Below are 16,654 nucleotides of genomic sequence, written 5' to 3' on the forward strand. Positions count from 1 at the left end.
CTAAAGAAGGCCTGTTGCAACTAAAGTGCCCCAGTCCCACTTGGTTCATTTTTAGTACTAATGGCACAATGCCTAAGTTCACCTACAGAAAGATTAAGGCACATATCTAGGTCAAAGTCACTTCAGTATCTTAAGGACTATAAGACTGAGATGCCCTTACATAAGAACCAATCCTTCACTCCAGAATCTGTCATGTGGCTTTATTATAGCAACCCAAGTTTATTTTATGCAAACAAAAAGACCTGAGATATATTCAATAGAGTAAAACTTTTGTTACCCAAAGCCTAGACAAACTCTGGATGGTTACTGAACACCTTGCTTGAACACCTCTAGATCAGAAATCCTAACCAGTGAAGATGCCTCAGCCTCTGTGGGTAGCTGGGGATAAGGTGCGCACCCACCACACCTAGGCAGTTCTCTCAAATCCAGGGAACAGAACTGCTTTTAAAATATAGCTGCATTAAACTGATTTGTGTCTCCCCACATACAGGGGTGGGGTGGGGTGGTAATCAACATGCAGCAGCAGACCATCTGTGCCCCTCTTTCCAACACTAGCTGAAAGGGCCTTTGAAATTGAAAAGAGCTGGTTAAAATCCATCCCAAGTAGAAATATGAAGGGGAGGAAAAGAAGCACTTTAAACTTCTGAAATAGGATGGTGCAGAAAAGTGCCAGACTTCAACATAAGATTTATAGAAATAAAAAAGGCCATAGCTAGGAGCAGTGGCATGTGCCTATAATCCCAACAATCTGGAGGCTAAGAGGATCCCCTGAACCCAGGAGTTCAAGACCAGCCTAGGCAACACAGATCCCATGTCAAAAAATCAAAGGCCACAGGAAATCTATGGTAGATTTTTTTTTGTTTGGTACCAGGGATTGAACTTGGATCCTTGTGCTTGCGCAGCAGGCGGCAAAACCACTGAGCTAAATCCCCAGCCCCTAGATTGATCATATAATACTTTCCATTACAATAAAGGATTCAAGCTCAATCTCTGAAGGTTAGGTCTTCCTTTTTAGTTTTCAAACCTTTTGTTTGGAAGGAGTGGGGACACAGGCTACTACTATGTAGTTCAGGCTGGCCTTGAAATCACTATGTAGCCCATGTTGGCCTCAAACTCTAACCCTTGTGCCTTAGCCTCTTGAGTGCTGGAATTACTGGAATGCACCATCATGCCTGACCAGTTTAAGTTTCACAGCAATAGAAAACTGATCACCACTACCCAGTGAGATATTATGGTAACCTATCTTGAAGTGCAGCTTGTGCTAGAATGACTCCTACAGAGAGAATATTGGCTACAAATAACTATTATATTAGCCTCACACCAAATCTGCTTACACAGCCTCTGCATTGCTTCAGATTCCAGAATTCTATTTAATTTTAGCACTAAGACGATGACCAAGCAAGCAAATGAGGAAGGGATGATGGCCTTATAGGCCTTGTGTAAGACCCCTTAACCAAAAACAAGTTTTCACAGGGGAGTTCAGGTATACAACTTTAAAACTTGTTTCTGATCGACAGCAGAGTTTGTGATAGAGAAAAAGAATTTGTGACGAGGCCCATTCCCTATTCACCTGGCCATAGATCTCAGGTGTTTTAAGTTTACCATTATTCAGAAGTGATCTCCCCAGCTTTCGTTCTCTTGGAGATCATAGACTGTCCAATAGACAGCTGTCAGAACTGAATCAGTTTGTCCCAAGGCACAAAGGAATCCCAGAGATCAACACACTCCAGAAGGAATAAACAGATCAGTTTGTGAGTACTCCCCTGGTTCCTGTTTACACCATCAGAAAAGCTGGTACAATAGGTGTTGTCCCGGAAACCCTGTATTGCAGACACAATAGGAAAAGGCTTGTGAGGAACTCTAGGGAGCAGTCCTCTCCATTAGGCTGCAGCACTTAAAAGTTCACCACAGGGGAAAAAAAACGACTCAATCTTTGGCATCTCCCACTCCATCTGCATTGATGGCAAACATAGCTTCAGCTTCAGGAAGACAGGGAGAGTCATAGATCTTGCAGATTCTGGTTTCCCCTCTTCCTTTCCTCAGGTACAGTCTGATCCAAAGACACAGACCAACATCAAGTTATTCATTCTATTTCTGATAGTTGACTTTTAAAAATCAGTTAGCACATTTATCAGTTTATATATTTCCCAAGAGAACTTTGGGAATCTTAGTGTATTTGATGCATTTCTAACCTGGAGGAATCCACTTCTGCCCTAGTCCCTCACTGGAATGTTCATATTGAAGTGAACTTTTTTTTTTTTTTTTTTTAACAATCAAGGAGAAGCACATCAATTATTTACATTCATCTTCCACAAGGAAAGATGTTTAATCTCTTTAAGAACTAAAAGCAAACACTTCTACCAACCAGAGCAGGACAATTAGATTTACTAGAATTCCTAAGTGTTAATTATACAACAGCAGCTTTATAGAGCTTAACTGAAGTTTTATCTTCATTTCTGCATCATAGTTAATATGACATTCCCTTCAAGCATCAGTATGCTATCTCCTCACCTGGTTGTTGATGCATGAGCGATGATGTTTCCTCCAATAGGTTTTTTAGGATCTGCAGAGAACATAGCTGCTCCATCCACTTGAGCTACCACCTGGTTGGTGATTACCACAGCTACACCAAACTGACAGGGAAAGGACATCAGTCTTGTGGTCACAGACATTTCCAGAAACCTAATGCTGCCACCCTCCCCGCAAAGCAATATTTCCCTTTTCTAAATTAATAACGATGTTGTTAGGCACTAATGTCTGGCCTCTCAGGAAGGCTCCTGGAATTTGTGGCCACTGAAAGTCAGCTCTGCCCTTCCCTGCAGTGTACCTCATCAGCAAGGCGCAGAAGCATCCGCAGAAACCTGGCCAAGTGCATCTGCCTGGCTGAGAGCTCTCCTCGGCCGGAGTAGTCTGTTCTGTAGAGGGCGGTGGCACTATCTACAATAAGCAGTGCATACCTAGAGGGAACAACAATCCTCTGAAGCCTATTTCTAGCCTGTGTCAGATCCTTTCCTTACCACCTAAAATCTCATATTCAGTTTCACTTGTATAGAATATAGCGGTTTTATTAAAATATTATACAGCATTCACATTTGACTCATTGTTAATAATTTTGGTGGGAACAGATTGAACCCAGGGACTTCTGCATGCTCAGTAAATGCTCTACCATTGATCTATACTCCTACCTTTGGCTTTTTTTAAAGTAAATCTTTTTATGTTTGTTTTATTAAAGACAAGGTCTTGCAATGTAGTTCAGGTGGGCCTTGAACTCATTTTGTAGTTGAGGTTAGCCTCAAACTTTGGCAATCCTCCTGCTTCAGCCTCTCAAATGCTGGGATTATAGGGGTGTACCACCAAGCTGGCAGCTTCATTTTTCATTAGCAATTTGACATACACCACAAAATAGGAACTAAAATTTAAATCTGTTTCTAAGCTATTCATGAAAGGGGCTCTTGGAACGTGCTTGGTGCTTTCTACTATACATACCTGGACTCAACCATCATGGCTGATGCCTGATAAAGGAGCTGCGTCTGGTGGTCTGTGTTGAACCCTCGAGCATATGCAACATTATCCAAAACATCACTGCCAGAGAGACCATACCTAAAAAGAACATTTGCAGGCTGCACACACAACTAAAGTAAATTATAAATGCATCTCTAACACTTAAAATTACCTAAAAGGGTAGGTAAGAAATGAAGTTGACAGTGCTTTTAAGGCCCAAGAATATAATTCCCTTTCTATTAGTAAATTCAGGCAAACTATCCATGGATGACAGCAGCAACTACTCTGGAGTAGATCTACCTGGCAAGATCTTAGGATAAATTTCTTCTTTGATGACCCAGCCTGGGCAACTCAGCAACTTAAGAGTCCCTGTCTCAAAATTAAAAAATAAAATAAGGGCTGTGGGTATAACTAAGACCCTGAGGTCAATCCCTAGTACTGCAAAAAAAAATTTGGAGATTGTTTTCTTTATTGAGAAACTTAAGACTTTGGTTTTATTTGATGTACCCATTTCCAGGGAAAAAAAATCAAAACCCACAATAGAAAAAAAAAATGTCTGGGCCATAGCAGAACCCAGAGAATATACTTTTATAATTGAAAAGTTCTAGATGCTTCATAATTGATCTTTTGATACAAAATGACCTATTCAATTTGTAACTTGTGGTTCTTGGTGTTGAGGTCCATAGGACAAACTAGGAAGTCTTCAAACATTGAGCTGAATTCCATGAAGGATTATTTGGCTTTTCAATTGTGTTTTCCTTGTCTAAGAGGTAGCAGCAGCAATAGCGGCCACCTTCTGGGCAGCTTCTTTCTTGGCATGAGTCTGTAGAACTGTCACAGCTTCATTCACCTTGGACTGGAGAGATTCAGGGGACTCGAGGATGTGCAGCAGCTCTGAGTTGTCGATCTCCAGCAGCATGCCCGTGATCTTGCCAGCCAGGTTCAAATGCATTGTTCGGATGAGCGGGAACAAACGTTCTCCCAGGATCTGGTTCTGTTCCAGGGCAGTGGGGAGGGGCCTGCAGCCAGCATGGAACTGGTCAGGGGCTCCTGCCCCTGCACATGGACTGCAGGCTGGGGTGCCTGCAGAGGCTGTATGGCAGGGTATGGGTTTCGGACACTGGAGGCATACTTGTATCGTGCCACAGCCTGAGGAGCGGCAGCAGCAACCGCAGCCCGAGGCGCAAGGTTCAGCACTGCTGTGGGAACACCAGTTGGAACCAGATGGCGAAGAGCTGGATGAGGCCCAGACTGGCATACAGCACTTGGCATTCCTTGGAAGCCTTGAGGTCTCCCACCTTGCTGCCAGTGCAGATTAGGCCCATCTGTGCCAACTGGTTAGGTGTGTAAGGAAGTCTTCCCTATTTTAAAAAAAATTTTTAAATTGGGCCGGGGATTTAGCTCAGTGGTTCTGCCTCCTGCCTCGCAGGCGGCAAGGTCCCAAGTTCGATCCCCAGTACCAAAAAAAAAAAGTCTCTCAAAAAAATTTTAAATCAAGGATGTAAAACAGAAAAATTCTTTGCTTCAAGAAGTATTGATACGTTATATGAGAAACTCAAAATATAAATATGCAGCAAAATAAAAGATATCAGGAAAAAGGGAAGACGACCAAGAGATGGAGAGAGCATGGAGGGAAGAGAGGGGAAGGAGATGAAGAGAACTGTGTTGTGTTCATGTGCCAACTCCCCAAAATGAATGTTATCATTATGTACTGCAAACATATACCAATAAAAAAAATTAAAACTGAGAAAAAAAGAAATATTGATGTAATTTACTATCAGGAAGAGATTATCTTTTTGCTACTAAAACACGGAAGGTTTATCACAAAAACAGAATTATCCTAACTCTTTTCTCACAAGACCATGGGAATCACTATTGTTCAGGCTCCAGAACTTGGAAAATGTTGGCCGGAAATAGTCTTTTCTCGTAGTGTGTTACGGCCTTCCTTAATGATTAGAGCAACTTGGAATACCTGTGAAAAAACAAATTCCAGGCCATAACCCAGACTCAATGAACCAAAATGACATAGGAGGTCTGATAACCCCCCCTCCCCCAAAAAAGTATGTTTTCAAGGCAGGCGCGGTGCCAGAGCTAAATCCCTGACCCAATCTCAGGTTATTCTTAACAGTTTAAGTTCAAAAAAAGCTGTTACCTCAAAGGGGCTCTGTCACCTCTCATAGTACTAAAGAGAACTTTTAAAAACTGCTAATGATTCTGTAGCTAACAATTGTGGTCATGGTTCTCAAACTTCAGCAAGCACTGGGGGTTACCTAGAGAGCTGGACTATATCCCCAGGGTCTCTGACCATTTCTAATTCAGCTGGTGTCAGAATATATGCATTTTTAATACATTCCCAGGTGAGGCTAATGCTGTGGTTCTGAGCTATAGCAACCTGCAGTTTATGGCAAAAATTAATCAATGAGAGCTCTTCTGTTGTGAATGGAAACTGGATTAGCTTACAGAGTCCAAATGACTTTACTAGATCAATTAAAATCCAAAATAAATTCAATTATAAAATTTTTCTTGCCAGGTGAAGTGGCACATGCCTGTGTAATCTCAGCTACTTGGGAGGCTGAGGTAGAGAATTGAGGCCAGCCTAGGCAACTTAGTAGGAGATCCTATCTCAGTGAGTGCCGGGCATGTAGCTCAGTGATAGAATGCATGTCTACTATGTGTGAAGGCCCTAGTAGTGTGTGTGCATGTGGGGTGGCGGATTCTTGATAGGCAGATGTGATTACAATGAATTAATGAAAGCTAGGCATGACAACTGTATTCATTCTCAGCACTCTAAGGTTGAGGCAGGAAGATTTCAAACTGGAATTCTGGCTGGGGAAGTTAGCAAATCTGCCTCAAAATAAAAGCAGGCTAGGGGGCGGGGATTTAGCTCAGTGGCAGAGCGCCTGCCAGCACAAGGTGCTGAGATCCCCAATACAGGGTGGGGGGACAAGAGAAGCAAGCTAGGGATGTAGCTCAGTGCCAAGGCCCTGAGTTCCATCCCTAGCACAGCAAAATCATACAGTGTGGACTGTGGTTAGCTGCTATCATTTGGCATGTCTGAAACTCATCTTGGAGTAATATATGTGAACACTTAGTTCTTTTTATTGCTGAAGAGCACGTCCACTGTATGGATAAAATAATTTTTATTAATTTACCATCTGATAAGATACACGGGCTGTTCCCTGGTTTTGATTATTACGATTATACTGAAATATTCACATTCAAGACTTTGTATGAAATGTTTTTATTTCTCTTGGTTATATAACTAGAGTCAAATTCCTGAGTTATATGGTTAAATTTTATCTTTATTTGCGGTGTAGGGGATCAAATCCACAACCTTGAATATGCTAGGCAGGCATGCTAACACTGAGCTACATTCCCAATTCTATGTTTAACTTTTTAATAAACTGGCAGACTGGGCTGGGAATGTAGCTCAGTGGCACAGCGTCTCCCTGGCAAGTGTGAGTCCCTGAGTTTCTCAGTACAAAAAAAAAAAAAAAATTGGCTAATAAACTGGAAACTATTTTCTAAAGGACCATTTTACACTCTACCAACAAAATATGAGAGGTTTAGTTTGTCTATATCCTCCCCAACATGTTACTGTGTCATTATAGCTATCACGGTGAGGGTGAAATGGTAGCTGATTATGGTTTTAATGTGATTTCCCTGATGCTTAATGATGTTGAATATCTGGCCCACGTGCTCATCAGTCATTTGTACATCCTCTTTTGAGATCTATTCAAATTCTTTGCTAATTTTTTAAACTGGGTTATCTTTTTGTTGTTGGGCTGTAAGAGTTCTATATGCTCAATACTGGACTATTACTACATAGATGATTTGTGAATTTCTTCTTACACTCTGGGTTTTCTTACTTTTTAGGGGAAGGGAGACTGAGCTATATACCCAGCCCTTTTATAAAAACTTTATATTATTTTATTTTTATTGTATTAGGGACTGAAACCAGGGCCTTCACACTGAGCAACATTCCCATCCTTTTTGTGCCTTTTTTTTTTTTGGTACCGGGGATCAAACTCGGGACCTTGCACTTGCGAGGCAGGTGGTGGAACAACTGAGCTAAATCTCCGGTCCTTCCTTTTTTTACTTTTTGAGACAGGATCTAAGTCATCAAATTGCCCAGGCAGGGCTTGAACTTGCAATCCTTCTGCCTCAGCCTCCTAGAGCACTGCGATTATAGATATGCACTACTATACCTTTGAGACAAGTTTCAGGCTTGCTTCAAACTTTAAATCCTCCTGACTCAACTTCCCCTCACTTTCTTGATACACAAAGATTTTTAATTTTGATGAAGGGAAAACTGACTCATAATTTCTTCTTCATGGACTGTGCTTTTAGAATGCACCACCATACCCCAATATCTCTGTGATTCTGAAGATTCTAAGTACCTCAAATAAGTAAAATCAGAGTATTTGTCCTTTGTCACTAGTAATTTTATGTATTTTCAATTGTCAGTTTTTGTTTCATGTAGTTTGGGGTTCTTGTTAGGTATGGGTCTATGCGTCTTCCTGATGAACTGATATTTTCATTTCTTTTCTTTTTTTTTGGTCCCTGGGATTGAACTCGGGTCCCTGGGCTTGCACAGGAGGCAGCGAAACTGCTGAGCTAAACCCCTGGGCCGTGAACTGATATCTTAATTATAAAATTTCTTTATCTCTAGCAAAAAAATTTTTTTTGTTTTGAAGTGTATTTTTTGGGGGGGTACTGGGGATAGAACTTAGGACTTCGGACTTGGCAGGCAGGTGCTGTGCCCCTGAGCTACATCCCTGGCCCTGAAGTCTATTTTATTTAGTACAGCCATTCGATCTCTAGCGATTGTTGTTTGCATATGATACCCTTTTCCTTCCTTTCTCTTTCAAACTATCTTTAAGTCTAAAGTGTTTCTCTGGAAGACAATATATGGTTGGATCTTTATTTTTATCTATTATGGCAGTAACTCCTAGATTGCTGACTGAAGAAAGTCATTTTTTTTGAACCACATAATAACTGCAATACAGAGCAATGAGACATTTTCAAGTCAAAACCCTGGCAATAATACAGTGGCAGACGCAACCATATCCTCTTGTGTAATTTACTAACCCACCTCTCAGCCACTGCTAGGAGCCGTTCCGGCCTAAAGGTACCCTCAGTATCGATGTACATGGCCTTCCCTTCACCTCCACCTCGGTCAATGGGAAGCTAAAGAGGAAAAAGAAGGAAACAATTGAAATGATTATATTTCTTACAGAGTTGATAAATTTCCTCATGTTGGGTCTATAATTCCTCTCACTCCCAATAAAGGGAAAACACATTGGAATGAAAATCAGAGGCAAGGAAGCATTCCCGTTTGACAGAAATCCAGCCAGCAGTAGACATGAAGATCATTGTGTCTCATAGCACAGGAAGGCAGAGGCTTGTCACAGTTGCACTGCTTGGAAATGAAGTTCAAGTGGTTAAGCAGTGAGAGACAGAGAGACAGACCCTGACCCACTACCCGATTAACCTCAACATGTCCAGACCAAACTTCACTTTAATTTTTTTTCAAAATTCACTTTATTGACCTGAGGGTTCTAACGGGGTCTGTCAATGCCACAGAAGCATCCTTAGCAAGTATAAAGAATGAACAAGAGGGCTGGGGATTTAGCTCAGTGGTTCTGTCGCTTGCCTTGTAAGAGAAGGGACCGAGTTCAATCCTCAGTACCAAAAAAAAAACAACCAGAAAAGAAACAATTTTTGTTTTTGAGACAGGGTCTCACTGTCATTCCAGCTGCCCCTGAGCTCACTATGTAGCCCAGGTTGGACTTGAACTTGTGGTGTTCCTCCTGACTCAACCTCCCAAGTGCTGAGGCCACCATGCCCAGCACTAGGTTCCTTTTTGTAAAATGAAGATAAAACCTATAAGGATTTTTAAAAAAGATAAATAAAATAATATAAATCATTTAAACGGTGACAATACAGAAAGTATGCTTTGAAATTATGATTTCTCTGACATTTAGGGTACTGATTTTACTCAATACTCATTTATAGAAGGCTGTCTTATTATTTTATTTTGCAGTACTGGGATTAAACTCAGAGCCTTTGCACTCAGCTTTATCCCCAGCCTGTTTTAAATTTTTTACTTGGAGATAGACTAAACTCCCCATGTACCACCATGCCTGGCTGCTATTACATTATCGTTTGGCAGGTCCACAGATAAAAATCCTCAGTATCATGGAAACAAAGAGGGAGCAAAGGACATGTACACAACAAAAAGGAATCATGAGCTGGGTGTGGTACATGCCTGTAATCCTAGCACTCTTAGAGGCTGAGGCAGGATGACAAACTCAATGGCAGCTTGGATAACTTAGTGAGACCCTGAATCAGATGGGGAGATGGTGAGGAGAGTTTGACAGATGAGGGATAAAGAGCCATTAGCCAATAGAAAAGAAAGCAGAAGTTGCCTCAGGTTTTTGGAGAATAGGAAATGTGGACACTTTGGGGACTAAGTCTCCCAGAAAATAAGATGAAGGGGATCCCTCCTTTCCTCAACTTCTGCTATCTTCAGTGCTAGAGGATTCATTTTTTGGTGTAGCGCGGGGGTGGGGGGGTGGGGGGTGCTGGGGGTTGAACCGAGGTGGTTTTTTTTTTTGGTACCGGGAATTGAACTCGGGTCCTTGCACTTGCCAAGCAGGCGCCAACACCATTTATTAAATAGGCTATCTTTCCTCCAGTGAGGGTGCTTGGCTTTGTCAAAGATGAGGTGGCTGAATATGTCTGGAGTTGTTTGTGCATCTAATCTATTCCACTGATCCTCAGGTCTGTTTCTTTGCCAGTAACACGCTGTTTGTGGTTTTTTTGTGTGTATCGGGGATCAAACTCGGGACCCTGCACTTTACAGGCAGGTGCTGGAACCACTGAGCTAAATCCCCAGCCTCACTGTTTTTATCACAGTAGCTTTGTAGTATTGTTTCAAGTTGGGGATTGTGATACCCCCTGCAACATCTCTGTTGCCTAGGATTGCTTTTGCTATTCTAGGTCTCTTCTGGTTCCTAATGAATTTTTGGGTTGTTTTCTCTAGTTCCGTGAAATATACTGCTGGAATTTCAATTGGCATTGCATTAATCTATATAGCAATTTTGAAGTATGGCCATTTTCACTATATTGGTTCTTCCCACCCAGGAAGGGCTGTCTGTCCATTTTCTTATATCCTCTTTGATCTCTTTTTTCAGAGTGCTGTAGCTTTCAGTGTAGAGGTCTTTTGTTTCCTTTGTTTTTGTTTTTTTTGGTACGAGGATCAAACTCAGGACCCTGGGCATGCAAGGTAGGTGGTGGATTGCTTCCTTTGTTATAAAAAGTTTTTGTTTGGGGACAGGTCTCACTAAGTCATTAAGCTGCCCAGGCTGAGCTCAAACTTGCAAAGATAATCTAAGAGAAGTAGGCCAGGAAATGGAAGAGGACCTCACGAGAGGGTGGCAGGACATGGGAACCACATCACACTGGGAAGGGTGGGCTGTTGAATGGAAAAGACACTGCTTGCACTGTTAACTTGAGATAAGAAAAAGATGGGTATAGGGGAGCTGAATTCATACATTTGATGTAAAAGTAGGTTAGGTCACCGGCTTTGAGTGATGGTGGAAAAGGAGCATGAAGGTTTGAGGAGAGACAAAATATGAGATTATTCCTTTGGGTGGGAAAGTATAGCCTAAATGGAGAAAAAGCAGGTAAGCCAAGCTGTAGTGAATGCTAATCCTGGTAGTCATCTTGAATTTCAAGTGAAATCAGTTAGCTTCATGGTATAACTTTTTTTCAGTACGATCAGCAAAAAATTTGGGTTCAAGTACTAAGAAAATAGATGGAGTTGACGTAAGGTTGGTGTCCCCAAGTAAGTATGTAAGCGCAAGCATCTGTGAGGGACAACGTCTTAAATGATAACGTAAAATGTAGGCTAAGGAAGAAAAGGGCAGTACACCAGGAGAGGCCTAGGGGATGGTAAGAAAGTAACTGAAGTTAAGTGAATTCAAAGTTTCTATGATCTGATAGAATTTGCAGAAATTTTCTACCTAGTTATAGGATTCCAGAGGACAGAGAAAGTGCATCCTATTATGTACATCCTAACAGATGCTTACCAAGAATATAGTCAATCAATCCCTGATTTGATTAGCAAGAGCCCCAAACCTCACCTGGCACGTGACAGCCAGAGTGTGACAGATCTGAGTCTTCCCAGTTCGGAATTCTCCAAACATCTCTGTGATAGATCCAGTCTCAATTCCACCTAAAAGAGCAATAGGAAGCACTTCTTAATGTAAGGGTTTACAAACTAATCACAGAAATGTTCTTGGAGCTCTTTAGAAAGATATTTACAAAAGTTGGAAATCCAATTTCTAACAAGCAGTTATTTGGTAAAAACTTATTATTTTTTTGGAACAGGGTTTCACTATGTAGCCCAGGCTGGCCTTGAACTCGCAGGCGAATTCTCCTGCCTCAGCCTCCTGAGTGCTGGGATTACAGGCATGCACCACCACACACAGCTCCAGGAAAAACTTATTTTGAAATAATTATAGTTTACAGAAAGTTATAAAGTATGGAAATATGCACTCTTCACCTGGCCTCCCCCAATGTCAAGATCTTGCATAGCTACCATATACATCAGATATCTACATCAGAATGCTGACATCAGTACAATCTAAAGAGTTCACACAGATTTCTCCAGTTATATATGCATTCATATGTGTGGATGTATAGTTCTGAGCAATTTTATCCAATGTGTACCTTCATGTAACTACTATCACATTCAAGATTCAGAACTGTCTCATCCCATGTCATTTAAAAGCAGCCATTTAAAAAGAAGACTGTAAGTAATATCATCAAATATTTACTAACCATATGTACTTAGTATTGTGCTACACTCATTGCTTTATAGTTCAGGCTGGCCTTGAACTTGCAGTCCTACTGCCTCAGCTTCTTGGGTGCTGGGATTACAAGTGTGTACAACCATACCTAGTTTTTTGTTTTTGTGGTGTTTTTTTTGGATTTTTTTTTTCCATACCTAGTTTTTCATTTATTTTTTTTTGTTGAGATTGATTCTTGACCTCATGCTATTTCGTACCCCCAAAAGGGAGAAAAGCTGAATTGGTGTTATGGATTGTTATCTAGAGGTCCTCCCAAAGTCTATGTGCTCAAGGTGGGGCTTTTCGGAGGTGACTAGATCATGGATGTGTAAATATGGATTAAGGGTGTTCCTAACTACATTAGTCCACTGATTGATTTAGCATAATTGTGGGTGTAGAGGAAGCCCCACCTTGGGTGTGGGTGGTATCAACCAATAGGCTTGCAGCCTGGATGGGACGAAAGGGAAAGGGAGGCTCACTGCTTTGCTGCTTCCTGCCTACCTCACCATGAACTGTTTTTCCTGTCATGTTGTCCTGCCTGGGAGCCAGCTGACTATGCACTGAAACCTCTATAAACTGTGAGCTAAAATAAACCTTTTCTCTTTTAATTTCAAGTGTTGGGTATTTTGTTTCAGCAACAAGAAAGTAACTAAGACAATTAGATAAAGAACCCAATCTAACTTTATAAGAATTAGGACAGCTATGCTTCTAATAGTTCAAAAACCTTAATTTTCCTTAAAGTCTTAAAGATTAGCGTGTCTTACACATTAAGTAGTAGTCACATACAGAGTGTTTGGGGGCTGGGAGTCTAGCTTAGTGGTAGAGTACAAGAGGGCCTTAATCCCAAATTAACAAACATACATGCACTTTTTATTCAATCATCAATTTTTTGGGTGTGATGGCACACACCTGTAATCCCGGCACACACCTGTAATCCCAGCACTCAGGAGGCTGAAACAGGAGGATCGCCTTGAGTTTGAGGCCAGCCTAGGCTACATAGTGAATTCAAGTCCAGCCTGGACTACATAAAGTGAGACCCTGTCTAAAAATAAAAATAAATAAATAAATAAATAAACATTTAATTTGCAGATAAATTTAGCATTTCCCAAGTCAGGTCTCACCCTGAAGCAGTCTTGTTCCTTTAATGTCCATGCTTCTCTTAGCTCTTAGGCACATCTAACAAGTAAATCCTACCCAAATATTTTAGTTTTATTCTGTATCCTGAATGTGTTGCTGAGAGTTTACAGCACTAGATTAAAGGACAACTATACCTTGAAGTAGTTTGTCAAGCTCTTTGGAGCCAGTAGTAATCTGTATGATCTCTGACCTCCTTTGGTGGAATTCAGTTGCAGTGGTGAAACCCATTGGAACTAATTTAGCTGCCTCAGCCTGGGGAAAATAAGAAATGTTAAATCAACAAAATATAGGTTGAGCAACCCTTATCTAAAATGCTTGGAACCAGAATTTTTGTTTTGTTTTTTGAGACAGGGTCTCCCTATGTAGTTTAGGCTGCCCTTGAGCTCTCTTCCATACTTCTATCTCAGTCCTGAGTGCTGAGATTACAGGTGTGCGCTACTGCCCCCAGCTAGATTTTGGGATTCCTGAGTAGAATTTACCAGTCAAATATCTTTAATCCAAAAAGCTCCAAAATCTTAACCCTTGAGTGTCATATTGGTGCTCAAAAAATTTGGAGCAGTTTGGATTTCATTCAGCATTTTGGATTGGGGATGATCATCCTAAATTAGTAAAACAAGAACCAGGGGGGCTGGGGATTTAGCTCAGTGGTTCTGCTGCTTGCCTCGCAAGCACAAAGTCCTGAGTTCAATCCCCAGTACCAAAAAAAAAAAACAAGATCCAGGGAAGAGAAAACATATAGCAAAACTTCCAGAATGATTTCTTTTTAAAAAAGAAATCTGGAAGGCTAAAGTAAGAGGATCTCTGCATTTGAGGCCACCCTGAACTATATAATGAGACCCTGTTTCAAAAAACAAAACAATACAAATACACTTTTAAAAAGTCATCATAAGGATGGAGTCAGAGACTCCATAAAGGGTTTTCTCGGATGTTGCTAAGAACTGAACCCAGGGCTTCATCCAGGCTACACAAGAAGATCCATTTTTAAACTGCCAATTCAGTTTCAGTAGTTAAAGAATTATAGAACTAGGGCTGAGGATTTAGCTCAGTGGTGCCGAACCTACCTCACAAACACAAGGTCCTGAGTTCGATCTGTGGTACCGAAAAATATTATAGAACCATATAATGTACCTCACATAATTTATGACAGTATAATACATATTTATACCTAACTTCCTATTCTGTCAACTATAGACTATACACTATGTGTCCTCACTTCCTACATGGACATTTATCCTTCCATCTTTTCTTCTTCATGTCTACTTCTCTCTATCAGCTATACATTTTCATTTACACTACCAAAGCTGAAAACATTTGCACCCTATTTGGTAACCACAGATTTCTTCTATGACAGGGCTGAATCCCCAGTATTGCAAATAGATACAAATTTTTAAAAATACAGGAACCTGGGCATGGTGGTGTAAGCCTGTAATCCCAGCCTTTGGGAGGCTGAGGCAGCCTAGGCTATAGCGAGTTCAAGGCCAGCCTAAACTACATAGCAAGACCCTGTCTCAAAACACCAAAAGAAAACTAAATAAATATATATGTGTATAAAAAAATAAAATGCAGGAGTAGGGTATAGCTCAGGAGTATCATGTTTGCCTAGCACATATGAGATCCTGAATTGATCCCTAGCAATGCATAAATAAACAAGTCCAATCACAATTATGTAGAAATTAAACCTCACACTCCTAAATAATCATCAGTCAAAGAAAAAGTCACAAAAGAAATTAGAAGCTACTTTGAAATGAATGAAAATGAAGACACAACAAAAGGGCGTAACAGTAGTGCTTAGAGAGAATTTATAGTTGTGAATGCCTATACTAGTAAAGACTTCAAATTATAACTTAAGATACCGGAAAAAGAAAAGCAAACTAAGTGTAAAGCAAGCAGACAGATAAAATAATATAAATTAGAACATAAATTAGTGAAATGGAAAACAGAAAAATAGAAAAAAAAAATCAGTGAAGCCAAAAGTTAGTTTCTTTTCTTTCTTTTTTTTTTTTTGGCACCGGGGATCAAACTCGGGTCCTTGTGCTTGCACAGCAGGCAGAGAAACCACTGAGCTAAATCCCCGGCCCCAAAAGTTAGTTTCTTGAAAAGATAAAATTGACCAACAACAAAAAAGGAAGCCTCAAAGTGCTAAAATCAGAAATGAATAGAAGGGATACTACTAACAATCTCATAGAAATAAAAAGAACTTAATTATAAGGGGACTATTTTGAATAATCCTATGTCAACAAATTAGGTAACTTATAAATACAATTCACTGCAGAACTGAATAGTGTGCTAGAAATACAATTCTTGCTGGGTGTGGGGATGCACACCTACAATCCTAGCACTCAGAAGGCTGAGATAGAAGGATCACCATGAGTTTGAGGACAGCTTGGGCAACAGTGAGTTAAAGGCCAGCATAACTACACAGTGAGGCCCTGTCCCTCCCAAACAAACAAACAAAACAAACCACCCCAAAAAACAATTCTTTTCTGTAATGTTCCAATGTTACCAATGCTTTGTCTCTCAATGGTTTCTATTTTCAAATCCAAATGAATTATTTTTTAATCTGCCACCAGTTTCAAAGCCATATCCTATTTTACCCTCCTGTAAACCTGAACATTTCTCCTTTTCTTTAGCATTCTTTGACTGTATCATTTGTCAAGTTTTCCTAGTCTCTCAATCCTACTATGTATTCTACTTCATGTAAGTCCCCCTTTCCACCTGAGATCCTCATTCCTGTGGCTGGGTATGTAGCTCAGTGTTATATAGTGTGCGCTTACCATGCACAAGATTATGGTTTGGCACATGCACATGTAATTGATAATAATAAATAAATAATAGAAATCCTCATTTGTTCTCCAACCAAGACTGCACTTGTAGGGTTCTATTGTTCTGGGTATTCCTTCACTGAGTATCTGAATTGAAGCCACTCTAACCTAGATTCTGTGTTTTTTCTTTTTCTTTCCTTTTTGGTGATATTGAGGATTGAATCCAGATAGCTACATCATTAGCCTCCTTTCTTTTAAAATTTTTATTTTGAGACAGAGTCTCAATAGGTTGGCCGGGCTAGCCTTAGAACTTGTGATCCTCCCGCCTCAGCCTCTGAGTAGCTGGTATTCAGGCACGCACTACCATGTCTGGCTAGGATCTAGCACCTGCTGAAT

At 40.6% G+C, this 16,654-nt stretch overlaps 1 protein-coding gene across 2 annotated transcripts in view; it reads right to left on the bottom strand.

Moving 5' to 3' along the window:
- Nucleotides 1-185: 185 nt before the first annotated feature.
- Rad51 (RAD51 recombinase) overlaps nt 186-16,654 on the bottom strand; it is a 25,763-nt gene continuing 9,294 nt past the window's right edge. For both annotated transcript variants that reach the window (XM_021241898.2, XM_004861569.4), the window contains 7 exons: nt 13,631-13,748; nt 11,652-11,743; nt 8,597-8,691; nt 3,487-3,600; nt 2,828-2,957; nt 2,512-2,633; nt 186-2,050 (listed from right to left, as the gene is read on the bottom strand). In XM_021241898.2, coding sequence (XP_021097557.1) covers nt 1,927-2,050; nt 2,512-2,633; nt 2,828-2,957; nt 3,487-3,600; nt 8,597-8,691; nt 11,652-11,743; nt 13,631-13,748 — 795 coding nt within the window. In that variant the 3' untranslated portion in view covers nt 186-1,926. The remainder of the gene's footprint in view (nt 2,051-2,511; nt 2,634-2,827; nt 2,958-3,486; nt 3,601-8,596; nt 8,692-11,651; nt 11,744-13,630; nt 13,749-16,654) is intronic.

The sequence above is a fragment of the Heterocephalus glaber genome, unplaced genomic scaffold (assembly GCF_053883595.1).
Source record: "Heterocephalus glaber isolate CG9 unplaced genomic scaffold, H.glaber_assembly_v1.0 deba00000809, whole genome shotgun sequence".
Lineage (NCBI taxonomy): Eukaryota > Metazoa > Chordata > Mammalia > Rodentia > Bathyergidae > Heterocephalus > Heterocephalus glaber.